The 13,849-nt window shown below is 40.4% G+C and overlaps 1 protein-coding gene across 2 annotated transcripts in view; it reads right to left on the minus strand.

Annotated features, from left to right (window-relative positions):
* LOC115016601 (netrin receptor UNC5D-like) overlaps positions 1-13,849 on the minus strand; it is a 140,995-nt gene that overhangs the window by 20,614 nt on the left and 106,532 nt on the right. For both annotated transcript variants that reach the window (XM_029444462.1, XM_029444461.1), the window contains exons 6-9: positions 4,115-4,289; positions 2,926-3,093; positions 880-1,044; positions 508-540 (exon numbers count right to left, since the gene is read on the minus strand). In XM_029444462.1, the coding sequence (XP_029300322.1) occupies positions 508-540; positions 880-1,044; positions 2,926-3,093; positions 4,115-4,289 (541 nt within the window). The remainder of the gene's footprint in view (positions 1-507; positions 541-879; positions 1,045-2,925; positions 3,094-4,114; positions 4,290-13,849) is intronic.

Genomic DNA, 13,849 nt, shown 5'->3' on the forward strand with positions numbered 1-13,849 from the left:
TTCTTTCTTCATCATGTACATGTTGGGGAGCCTTTCTGTCAAAACAAATGGGTTTGAGCCTAAATGCGCTTCAGTTACTTCACTGTTACTGCGTTTGGCTATTAGCACTTTGTGAATTGTTTTCCCAATGAGGCTCCTTTGCATAGGAAGGGGCCATTTGCGCAGGTTTAGTGGCCGTAAAAGCCGCACAATCGAAACTCACAATTTGAGGTTTGTCTCCTCTGTTTGCCGTGTTTCTCTCACACACTGCCAGTTCACCACGCCGAGTCAGAGTCCTCAATTATAGCATGGAGTTGGCACTGCCCTCGTCAAACGCAGACGTTATGTTACTTTCCAACTCCAGCTAAGAGCAGAGAGGCTCCATGGAAACAACAAACAACCTCCAGCGCAATTAACATCAAGTACTGTCTTGTCATTGTGTAAAGTAAAGTATTCTGCCGGGCCATGGTTGTAGGCGGAGATATCTTTAAAGCAATAGTAAGTAATGGAAGATGAGGAGAAACTCACCCTGTGGTTTAGCATCGTGTAGCAACTTTCGATCTGCAAAGACAGAAACATCAGAATTTGAGAGTTTCTCTTTGACCTTTTTGAATGCTACACGTCTTAGTTGATTTAATTACTACTTGTGTATGCATCCATGGCCGTGCACACTCTGTGTTGTGTATGTGGAGTGGATGAATAATGAAGATGGATGAGAGCGCTGGTAATGAGCATGATTATAATGACGATCATGATCTAGCCCACACTGCCAAAAATTATGAACAGTAAATCTATAATGACACAGTCCCTGAACACAATGGGAGTGACAGTAATGATGCAAAACTATCTTTTTCTCATTGTTAAGCAGTGGAGAGGGAGAGAGAGAGGGATGTTACCCACTCTGTGTACAGAGGCCGCCGGTGCAGTTGTCTGGAGCCAGCGCCACACCGTCACACAGCCGTCCTCCATGTTTGGGCTCCGGAGCCGTACACTCTCTGCTGCGCTGCCTGTCACAGTCTGAACTACACACTGACCACTCGCTCCACTCGCCCCAGCTGCCATCCACTGAGGGAATCAAAGGCAAATACAAATGTTTAGGGATGCACAAAACAAATCCACACGTTCATGCATCCACACACACACACACACACACACACACAACCTCACACACTCTTGACCTCCGCGTCAAATTTCAACCTAACAAGATTTTTGTTTTTAAACTCACATGACAAAGACGCTTACATTTCTCATAAAAGATTTAAAAATAGGCCTACGTCGCTTCATTGAAGAGTTCTCTGGGAGTTTATGAGAAAACACTTTCGAGGTAACAGCTGCACCGCTAACTTCACGGAAACGCTTTGCTCCTCAGGGTGCCAACATGTTGTGCTGCCTTAGAGCACAAAGACACTCTGCTTACGCCGTACTCCATCGAGTCTCCTTTCTACCTCCCGATGCTCTAAAGGTTCCCTTCTTCCTGCTAATCTAAACGCAAGTGCACCCTGCTTATGTTCAAACTCAGATGCAGGAGAAAGAATTCTTCAGAAGGAGGCAGTTGGCAAAGCGGAGTGCACTGCCTTCTGCTGATAACTTGTTTTTAAACCTGATGAGCATTTCCCTTATTGCTGCTGCTGTGGTTGAAATCATAAATTTGGGCTTGTCTCGGAAAAACACTCGGGCAGAGCAGATTATAGGGAAGTTTGATAACTGGAACTGCTGCTCTCCTCTTCCTCTCACATCCTGAGATTCTGCTGTTTGTTTTTCTCTCTTAAATTCTTTTTTTCCAGCCATCTTTCCATTTCCCATACATTTTCTCTTCATTTGCTGTCTTTAAGGTCCGTTGTATTAGATTTCAGATTCAAACCACTATCAGCAGAGGAGACGTGCGATACATTCACAGTGAAATGTAACTGGTAGAAAGAAGACTTACCACTAACTGCAAAGTGTGCATCGAGCTTTTAGACTGATTTCCTACCTTTCAAGACTGACACGCTTAATTACAGGTATTAAAATCCACGCTTTAAACGCTCCTGAGTAATCAATCACAGGGACCATTTTGTTGCATTTACCTTTTGTCACATTTACTGAGTTTATTGTGTGTTAATGCATCTGTGAGGAGAGAGAAACCGCTCCACACTGATGCATTCAAGGACACGCTGACACTGAAGATTCCTAGAGTTGGCTGCAAAACAGTCTTTAAGAAAACATTTTGGGAAACACACTTATTCGTAAGTGTGAAGCCTTAGCTACTCAGCAAGCCTGGCTCTGTGCAAATGTAAAACAATCTGCATATCTAACTTGTTATTAACATGTAATGACTGGTTTGTTAAATCTGTACGTTATTTTAAGTGTAAAATAACGTTTTGAAGCTTTATGGGTTGATGTCTGCAACACTAAGTTATGTTTTTTACACAATGTGTGTACAATACACACACAAAGAAATATGTACAATATGACTAATGTTAAAGTTATAGTGCAAATATTTGAAAAAAAAAGACTAACATAACATAGTTCAGTGCATATTTCACAGATGCAGTGTATAGCACGAGTGTTTTGTGAGCTTTAGTGGTGGGAGGTGGACAGAGGCAGGCTCTCCAGCTGCTTCCAGTCTGCATGCAGATATAAGATATTAATCTTATCATCTAACTAGAAAGCACATGAGCATTTTCCCCCAAACTGTACACTTTATTCCCTTTTCTCCCTTTATTGCAAGAAATAACTAAAGTCACACTATAAGCTCATGAATGCGATGCTTTCAAGCTCCTAAATCTCCAATCTCAGAGTTTCCTTGAATGCACCGCTGAAAGCAATTTGAGGATTTTCATGACTTGAACAGAATTATTAACTGGAACCTGTGAAGTGTGAGGACAGCTTTAAAACCTCTAAGAGACCACAGAATGAGCGTATGCACAAACACTAAGAGCATGAAGACTATCTCCCCGTGCTTACCTGGACACAGTGTGTTGCAGGTGCTCTTCTGCACCGACATGCCCTCGCAGAACGCTCCCCCATTGAGAGGAGCTGGATTTGTGCAAGTGCGGGAACGTTTCTGCACGCCGCGACCGCAGCGTACATTACAGGGGGACCAGTCTGTCCACGATGACCAGCCTCCATTTACTATAACAGGATGAAAGGAACAGGATGAAAGGACAGGAATGAACAGATACTTACACGACTGAAAACTGGCCTACATTCTGCAACGTTTTCTGCACCAGAAAAACTGCATCACCGGGGTTCAACTCAAAAGTGACAGTGAACGTCTCACGAGGAAAATACAACTACGGTGTTTTATCAAAGATGATCAATGGTGTCTTCCCTTCTTTTGATACGTCGCCTAAAATGATGCGGGACGATTGACGAAGCTGCTCATTTGCTTTCTGTCATAGGACAAGAAGAAATACTAGTATTGTACATCTGTCAGAGGCTACAGGGAGTAGTAAGCCCGTCTAGACTTCATTAGCATTAAAGAATTTAATGATTGATGGGATTCAACAATGGCGTGTCACAAAGAATTAGATGAATTCCTGCAGCAGCTAAATGTCCTTCCTGGAAAAATAAAAATAACAGAATGAAAGGTCAGTACAATGAGCACCGGAAGAGTCCAATTAACCAGGTATTCCTCTGGTGTGCAACGAGGTGGTGCTCGTATGACATTATAATTTCACTTATTCTCCTTTGTCTCGGCAGAGTTTTCTAAAGGGCGGATGAAATGCTGGAACAGTGTCTGCTGGCCTGCAGCTTTACAAAGCGTTACACGCAAGGTGTTCAGCACTTGCAGATAAAAGACGGGGAGTTGTGACAGCAGACGTCGCCGCCGCCTTTCCACCATTAATAATTGAGTTCTTGTAAATATTGTGCCGTTGTCTCCTTGTTTTTACACATGAGGGATCACTTGCCCATTACCTGCTCATTAGACTCTCGTGTGGAGAAGAAAACCACACGCTGTGGTTGAGCAGTGCTTTTTATCTTCATGACTTTGGGGAATATGCGTGAGGTGCCAGTGAGAAAGTTGATATTTAGATGCAGACAGGAACGCTGTGTGGCATCGTATTTTAATTCGCTGTCCTGCAAAACTAAAGAATTGAGACAGAATCTAACCGTAGACGCATGCTTTGAAATCTGGAATTTGATATCTTACCGTAGACTACAACAGTGGCTGTGGCACTGCGTCTCTTGGCCACAATGTTGCTGGCAACGCAGGTGTAGTTTCCGGAATCAGAGAGACGGGCTTCAGAGACGATGAGATTGTGGTCGCCTCTTGAATCAATGGCGCCGCCAGAGTTGAGAGGTTCTTCATTTTTTAGCCATTCCACCTAAAAACAGCAAAGTGTTTGCATGAGTAACTCACTTTCATTTACAGACAGAAGAAATAATCTGATCAGTGTTACAATATCAATTACTAAGAGAAATGTCCTTGATCTGATATAGAATATAGTTTTATAGATAGTGTTTGGCTTCAGCTCATGTTTATCTGTGTGTTTGGTAAATGTGTGAGAAGGACAGGTTCAGTGCTATTCAGAGGGTTCCTAACCTTTTTTTGTCAGACGTTAGCGCACTCCCACCGCTGCACTCGAGTGCACCTGCCACACTCAAGATCTGTTCTGATGCATGAAGTGAGTAGATTATAATGTGGATGTTATGTTATGTGTTGTGATATTTTTTCATAACCGACATACAGACATGTATCCACTACTGTTGGCTAACTATTTCAAACGTTCACCCATTAGCCTCTTTTTAGCTAGCTTATGATTGCAACCGCTATCACTTTTACTGTAGCTAGCATTAACTGACTATTTCAATTTCAATCTTATTTATTACTTTTATAATATTCCATTACTTTTCGCGGGGGCAGCAGCTCCAACAAGGAACCCCAAACTTCCCTTCTCCGACTATATATAACTATTTTAAACACTTAATAACTTTTAGCTATTTCAACTGTTAATGCACAACTTTAAGCTAACATGTGAAACGTGTTGAGTAATTGATTAGTACATGATTTGAAGGAAACGGTTGATGTTATTCCTTAATTCAATTATTATTAATATATATATATTTATATATATATATATATATATATATATATATATATCAAGTAGGCTACAGATTAGGGGTTTGTGGTAAAGGTAGTTTAGCACATCCACTCAGAGGGAGCGATGCAGGAGGTAGGTCACATCTACTACTCTTTACCAATTCAGTGTCCGTGTAGTGAGCAATAAGGAATTACAAAATAAAGGATGCTCTGTTGATGCTCCTCTCCTCGCATGACTGGCCCTGTAAATTGCTATTAATGTGCCACTGGCTTGAGCTTTTCATTGAGAGAGACGAGCTGGGGCGTGAGGGAGTGGGGTTTGATTTATGGCAGTGTATTTGAGGATTAAAATTCTGCCCCACTGGGAGCTCCATGTGTTTGTGCATGGGGTTGTACTCCAGTGTGTGTGTGTGTGTGTTTGTGTGTTTGTGGAGAGTGTCCATTCGCCAAGGGAATATAATAACAGCCAACAAACTCAGAGATTGCTTTGCTCTTTCGAAGCGGCCTGGATGAAAAAATTTAGCAGGAAAATCAATAAATCAGGAGTCATGTTGTCACAAACTGTTTTTTTTTCTCCTTTTGATGGCCCAAGAAGTCTTTCATCATGTGCCTTTAATTTAAGTCTTTTCATCATTTGGCTCCACAGCCGTCAAGACAAACAAAGCGACCCCACTGGTGGGCTGCATCGGTCATTCTATCAATCTCGCTCTTTATATTTTATGCCTTTCACTATTTCACACCTTCAATGTCTAATCAACCCCTGTGTTGCCGTCCATGCTGTATTACATTCTCCACAGCTGCTGCCATTAATCTGCTCAAGCAGTCTGTTTAAACCTTTCATGGTGGGGAAGAAAAAGTGCAACATTTCGATTTCAATCATACAAAATTCACACTTATCTTGTGGTTTCATCTCACCAATTATTATTTTTGCTTTAATGCATTTTAAAGGATTACTGACTCACCGTACTTATCTGTGTGTCTGTGTCTTAGAGTGTAACACAGGGGCATGCGGCTCGGGAAACTTTATGATTTGATCATAACGTAAAAGCCTTTGTAGATACACTGTGATCTGTACGTTGTAACACACATGTGTAAATGATAAACTGATAATATTGTTGAAATTGCTCCTTTGTTTCTTAAGAAATGTCAGGTTGTTCATAATGTTTTGTAAAAAGATTAAGTTTGAACATTTTCAGAATGTATTTTTTTTGCACTAAAACGAAGGGAAACGTGGAGTTGTGGTTATTTATATGTTATTATGCTGTGATGTTACTGCTCCGGCCTACTTGAGATCACATTGTGCTGCATGTGGCCCCTGAACTAACATGAGTTTGACACCCCTGGCTCTAACATATAAAGTAAAGTCTGGTCCAAAGTTGTTCCTCCTCCGATTGTACAACGTTTGCATTCTCTAATTTTACTGCAGCATCTGGGGAGCAAGGAATTAACCTTGACAAGTAGAAGATTTGTGCTTTATCACCTTCTCTGAAAATACTGCAACAGCCTCTTTCACAAAAGCCTGACAGAGGTTAGCTCTGTATTTCTTCTTCCACCAGGGTCACATTATACACCGGCTGTGAATTGTCCGCAGTATTCCAAAAGATTCTCCCTAAAAAAAAAAAACCCTCTCCGATGTCACAGAGAGGAAACGTTAAAGGCTCTTTAAAAACAGCTTTGACCCCAAAAGCACGACTCAGCAGCTCCAGCCTTCTATTGCTTTACTTGTATGTCTTCACTTTCTAACTATTTTAAATTAAAGCATCATGAATGTGTTTGCAATGCTGTAAGAAAAGGTCACATTAATTAAAAGGGGATGAAGCTATTGGTCACCAACTAGTCGATAAGAGGAACTTTTATAATTATAGAATTTCCGTGTCGTAAGGTCAGTCGTATATCAATTCAAGCTACTAAAAAACTTTTTTCCCCTGCAGGCAGCAGGCGACTATAAACAAGTGTGATGGAGAAATATAATGTAGAAGATTCACTGAATTGACGGGACGCGTATTTAGAGAGAAAGGGAGAACATTGAACCAAGATTTAACCATTATGATTTGTAAATTAAAATGATATCAGCATTCAGTGGATGATATGTCACCTCAGGTAACAAGTCAAACTAAATGCATCGCCTGCAGCAAGATATTCAGAGACATGCTCCGATATATTACATTAGGAACATTTCTTTCAAAGACAAATCTCATTTCTATCACAATGAAAGTCAAAAATAATGAGATGGAAAATGTGCAGCTACTGTTTATATTGCATCATTATTCAGTTATTAAAGCAAGCAGTGCTTTTTTTCTCATTTACAATGTACCACACATATATATACTGTAGGTGTTTTGGACCCGTCTGTCTTCTATGTTTTACTTTCCTGCAAGAAAAACGTCAATAAAGTTGAATTTCTGTGCATTAACATAGACCTGTATGTGTGCAGGCTAAAGGTGGTGAACAACATTACAGGGATTACATTATTACCCTTGAGTTGAATCAGAAGTTATCTGATGAAAAACATCTTTAAACTTCTGGTACTTTTACTGCAGGGGAGTTGAATTGCATTATGTGATAATGTAGGTGTAGGGTCCATCCCCTGCAGCTAATCTTACATAAATGATGAATTACAGTAAATGAACATTATTTTACAGCAGCAGTCTCCAGGTACAGTTCAAACAGTAGGTATATATGTAGATACTTTACTCTCTCACTGCAAACCTTGGCTCAAGCCTCGATTCTGTATCGACAAACCCCGTCTGATGCAGTGTATTTAATCATATCTGACGACAACATACTCTTATATACTTGGGGTCAGTCAGGTCAGTACCCAATCTGCTTTATAGGGTCAGAATCAGCACCAATCTCCAGCAGAAAGCTCCTCTCTCACCGACAAAGTTAACACTTTCCTACCATTATGGCAACCTGTCCGGGACACATTGTACAGACCTCTGACATGCCTCTGCTACTCCTACGTCAGCACATTTAGTCCTGCATTTAAGTAAAATGTTGAGGTACTTGAGTATTTCCATTTCATGCTCCGTTATACTTCTACTCCGCCGCATTTCAGAAGCAAACATTGCACTTTGTATTATTCATTTGACGGCTTTAGTTGCTTGATTCTTCGCAGATTCAGATTTAAATAAATGATGATGTGTTAACATGGATTAAACCACAACATGATGCTAACACATTAATGCATCAATACATATAATCCTATATTTATATTTATCTGAAATGTGTCCTCAGATCATCAAAACACCAATTATAGAGAACAATGTGCATATAATAATATAAATCTCATGAGACCTTCAAGACTTTTACTGTAATATAAAATAAATGTTATTTATGTGAAATAAAAGAACCAGCAAAATCGAAATATTTCACTAAAATGTAGTGATATGGAATAATAAAATAGGCCATTTACCTAAATAAATCCCTAACTGCAATGTTTACAAAAAGCAGACAGAAGGCGGACGGCTGTGGTGTGGACTTCTGGCACTCGTGTGTCACCAGAGTCTGTTCAGTTGCACAAACATGCATTATTTAGGTGCATTTTATGTCTGCCAGAACCCTGCAAGCACACTTATAACACAACAACTTTCTAATCAATCCTTTTTAGTTGGTATCGATAACAAGCGAGCTGTGTTTGAGTGTTGAAGTATTGATTACTGCGGTACTGATCTGCCCTTCACTGAGGATCCCTCACTCGCCCTCTTCTGCAATACTGTTGTGTTCAAGTGCCTCGTGTTTGTGACGCTCTCTGTCCCCGTTACCAACAATGGCTGCATTGTATGTATTCATAGAAGGATGGAACAAGAAGTACTCAGATATTTAGAGCGTAGAAATACTCTGTTACAAGTAAAAGTTCAAAATCTTATGAGTAGTAGCATCAAAATGTAGTTAAAGTACCAAAAGTACTTCTTATGTGGACATTACAGAATGATATCATTATTATATTAGCAGATATGATGATGCATCTTATGTTGAAGCTGGAAAAGTTATCGTCGTTTGTTAGTTTATTTATATGTATGTATTAATATTCTGAATCTGTTTACGTCAAAGTTTCAGTATGGTGGTTTGAGTTAATGTATTTAGTTAAGGACATTCGTATGGAGCAGACAGAAGTAGACAGGTGTCACAGCCTTGGTGTAATTCTCCCTCTAGTCTCTGTGATCGTAGGAGTAGAGTATATCGTGAAGCCTCTTTGGTGGCGAGTGTTCATTTTCCGGGACGCTTATCTTAGGCTAAAGTAAATTAAAATAATCGTCTTGTACTTTGCTTTTTCTGTCTCATGTTTTTGCTTTGATTTATCTCTCTCTCACTCTGTGCCCCCCCCCCCCCCCCCCCCGTTTAACTCTGTGCGCTGCAGGAAGTGTATAAACCCAGAGTGCGATTTGCATTCTGTGTCGGTCGTAGAATCTCCCCTTCGGGGTAAAGCGATAGAGAGATGCACATGCTGATGAGAAGGCAGGGACAGGACGGACTCAAATGAGTCTGATAAGCCAATGCCTGGGGAGAACAGGAAATGGATTTGCTTAATTGGCAAATTTGTTCCACTTAGATAGCAGCAACCAGTGTTGAACTACACCACACCTAACCAAGCCAACCAGGCCTTACGGCAGTGTGCTGGTGGCGGGGGCTATGTGGTGTCAAGGTCACCGTGTTGACCGTTAAACAGCAGCTAATTTAAAGTGAAGCTAATGGAAACCGATCCGCACTGTGTCCCTCTGAAAGTTTTCACTCTTAACTTTTGTGTCATTTCCAGCCAGAGGTGAGACAGCGCATGAAATAAACTCCTGATATATTGAAAGCAGCCTCACATGCTCAGCAGGGGGTGTAGGAAACATGCAGCCCGGTATCATTTTTACTGATAGCTTCAAGCTGTGTGAAGAGGTTGAGACGAGACAGCCAAACATGCCTCGAGCAGTTTGTGTTGATGTGTGAGGAACCACCTCAAACTTGACACAAAAAAAAGTATGTCCAGGTTAAAGTCATTCCAATTCCACCCCTGCATCAGGACTAAACACTTAATTATTCTGAAAGCAAATGTAATGACCCACATTTACAATCATTTAAATGGGAAGTGAAAGCGACAAGAAGACGATTACAAAGCATTGCAGTAGGTTTTGTTCCATCTGATTCAATTAAGGTTGAGTTTCATTAACAAGTGCCCTCCTCGTCTCCCCCTCGTTCCTGCACCCTCTCCGCCTTCCCTCAGTCATGTATGGCCTTTTCTCAATGCAACAATGACTTTCATGAAATCACATTAAACAAATGAGCCCTCCGAATCTGACAGCAGCATATTCTAGAGGCGGGGGTGGCTAAACCCTTGTTGTGTCCTTGGTTTATCTCAACACCATCTCTGGAAATGTTATGTTCATCGCTGAATAATTACATTTTAAGTACTTCAAATGACTTTGGATGAGAGGCTTGATGATTAATTACACTTGGTATAGAATACTTGGGCGGTTAATGTGCCGCTAATGATTGTAAAGCAGGTTTTTTTCTAAAGTTATTGGAGTCCCTTCTCTTCCACCACTAAACTTTTACCCTTCCAACGGCGGCTTTTCACTTCACTCGTTGAGAGTTGGCAAGACTCAAGAGCTATTTGCTTGGATTTCTTTTCAAGTAGGTTGTATAACAGATGTTTGACAGTGTTTCTCCTACAGTCGGACTGAATAAAATAACTTTTTACTCGTTGTGACAAATACCTCCTAAATGTTTAATGTTAGTTATATATAAAAAATTAGGGCTGTCAAATTAGTGCGTTAATTTCGCGCGGCCACAGCAGCCTCGTCAACACGATGATGAAGCGGATGAGAAAGCGTTACTTGGCCCAGTGGATGGAAAGTTTACATTAATAAAGTCCCGGATGTAACTGTTGATGCTCCGTTCTGTGTGGTTCCTGCAGCAAAGAATGTTCGAACCATCGGAAAACTTCAAGCTGAAATATCACCTCAACGCAAAGCACTTAGCAGCTAGCTCCGAGCTAACTAGCTAAGCGCTAGCTAGCTAGCACCGCCGCTGATGCTAAAGTGAGCGACCCGTCTCGTCATCTCTCGATCAGGCGTTCAGACGCAGCATGAGTCGGTCTACCTGAGACACATTAACAACTCCATCAGAAATGTATTGCAATGGACTGCAGGTAGAGGACAGGGGGCTAACGGAGGCTTTACACGTGGCGTCAAAGACACAACTTTAAACATATTGTTTATTGTGCGATGAAAGATGTTATGCCAGATTTTTAATTGCACTTTATGTCAAACTGTTGGTCTGTTGTCTAAGATAATTATGGCATATTGGAGAAAGAGTATTGAAATAAAAGTAAATGTTGACAGTTTATAATGCTACTCATTGATTCATCTTGCAAAATCAATTTTAATATTTTGAAATGCTTCTCACAGCAAATATTGATAAATGTGATTAATGTTGATTAACTCATCACAAAGCATGTAATTAATTAGATTAATTATTTTGACAGCCCTAATAAATATAAATATTTAATACATTTGAGGCCTGAAAATAGCCCATGATGCTTCAGTTGATATCCACAACGTACAACAATATATTTTAAATGTGTTTTATTAGGGTATTTTATTATGAGGTCATTAGTTTAATTCTTTCAAAATAAGATTCCACGGTGACGACTGAGCCGGAGATGTGTAGCGTCGCTTTGTGAGGATATAAAATCTCGAGTAGTAAATAAAAAAGTGTAATTTTCTGTGACAGTTATGTTCCCTGATGGTGCCCTAATTGTTTTCTTAGAGCTACATTAATTATGCAGTCATTATTATGGCCATAATCATTATCCTCTAGGGATTTAGATTTTATGACAGACTTTATTGTTTCACTTCACTTTTTTTGAGATACAAACTATACGATACTATAGCTATGATGGATAGTTTACATTTCTTGGACATATTTGTGGAAACTGCGTCGAAGCTTTCGGCCTCTGAGTGAATTTCTGTCAATTTCTGTGGCGTGCAGTATGTATGTCATAATTATACATCCTACAAATTACCAGATGTTTTTCCTCTTCTTTCGGTGTTTGTGATCTGACATCTTGTCCCTATAGAACATTTGGAATCTCCCATTGCGCCGTTAAGTATGTAATCCACAGCAGAACATGCTGAAAGTAGCTTAGCTTACTAACTACAGCACTGAATCCAACGAGGTATTACTTTTCATTTATGTTTATTCCAACATCTGCTGAGTCACTGGCAGCGCTCACGCTCAGTGTCGTCTTAGTCCAGTTGTTGTGATAAACAATGACCTCTGCAAAACTTACAGCGCCGGGTGTGACCTCAGGGCTCTGCCTTCTCTCTGGTAATTACATTTAGAGCGTATATATATTGACTTCTTTGCGAAAGGGGATTTTAATTTCAGTTTGCCTTTAAGAAACACGATTACTTCATTATCTTCCCCTGAACAGAGCAAACAATGTAATAACTTCGACATCACAGTGCATATAATCTGTTTTCTAAATGGCTCACTGTCTATAAAAAGTAGAGCCAAGTGAAAAGATTTGGCCATCGTGACTCTTGTCACCAATAAAGCGAAGCAGATTTAAGCTGTTTTACTACGATGCATCCTCTGTGGTCGGACTTACAGTGCGCTCAGATTATTGCCTCTATCACTGCTGGGACAGATAATATAGCATTCTCTCATTTTCATTAACATCCTGCACAGCAGCCCAGTAAACTCCCGTGTGGCTTAGTTACAGCGAGATGCGGATACAGTTCTTCCCCTCGCTCGCTGTTAGTCTTGCCTCTGAGAACATGAAGAGAGCGGCGACATAAGGGGATTTCAAGCTGTAAAGTCGGCTGTACGGCGTTTACGTCTTAAACCAGCGTGCAAAGTTGGAACTCATTTCCTTTGCATCTGGTCAACTTTTAAAGGATGGATTATCATCAGGATCCGTTGCAAATTACAAGAATATGAAATAAAAATGTCATGACCAAAATAAATATGCGTCAGAATACACATAGGGTTCAACAGATCACGCCGCACCGCGACCTCAATTCCTCAAACTGAAAGTGTAGCTGATCTACAGCTTCTCTCTGAGCCAAGATTTCACAGCGCTGGTTATAAAACAGGCTTTAACCTCTCAGCAACGCCTAAAGTCGAAGAGAAAAGTAACTCTGAAGAGTATTCCTGATGCCAGTCATACCAGAGAGAGCTGGATTTGTCTCTGCATTATTTACTATCACCATTCTCTTTATTAGCCAGTCACATTAATGAATGCATGAGGAGTTGCCTATTTGATGACCACAATGCACGGGGGAGACTCGTGGTACACCAATGCTCCATTTGTGAGAGCTGAATCATTCATCGGTGTACCCACGCACGCACACGCACACAACACGCGCACGCACAAACACAGCTTTACGTGCATTATGTGTGCTTTGGAAGGAATCCATCATCATCTAATGAGATGAAGTCCCAATCTACATTCTTTTGGTATTCAACGTTTTATTAATAAGAAAATACAGAACAAACACTGCTGCCAGCTGGAGCAAATGTGTGGGCTATATAAATTACATATTCACAAACAAATGCTGACTTGAATTTAAGATGAAAATCGTTGAATTGAAGACCTTATATAGTCTTATCATTGTCATATTTAATATTTCCTAAAAGTCTCTTCAAACATGGTAATGAGCTGCCAGATTTGTGCTTGTGAAACACACACACATGCTGTTAAAAACTCAAATACAATCAGTAAAAGGGTATTTTCACCTTTAGCCATTTGCGTGTCATGTGACCTTGTGACCTCACTATGGATTCTGCTTCAAACAAGGTAAGACACTAAATGTGAATAGCTAATAGCTAGTCTTTCCTTGTGTAGAGGAA

Source organism: Cottoperca gobio, chromosome 12, assembly GCF_900634415.1.
Source record: "Cottoperca gobio chromosome 12, fCotGob3.1, whole genome shotgun sequence".
Classification (NCBI taxonomy): domain Eukaryota; kingdom Metazoa; phylum Chordata; class Actinopteri; order Perciformes; family Bovichtidae; genus Cottoperca; species Cottoperca gobio.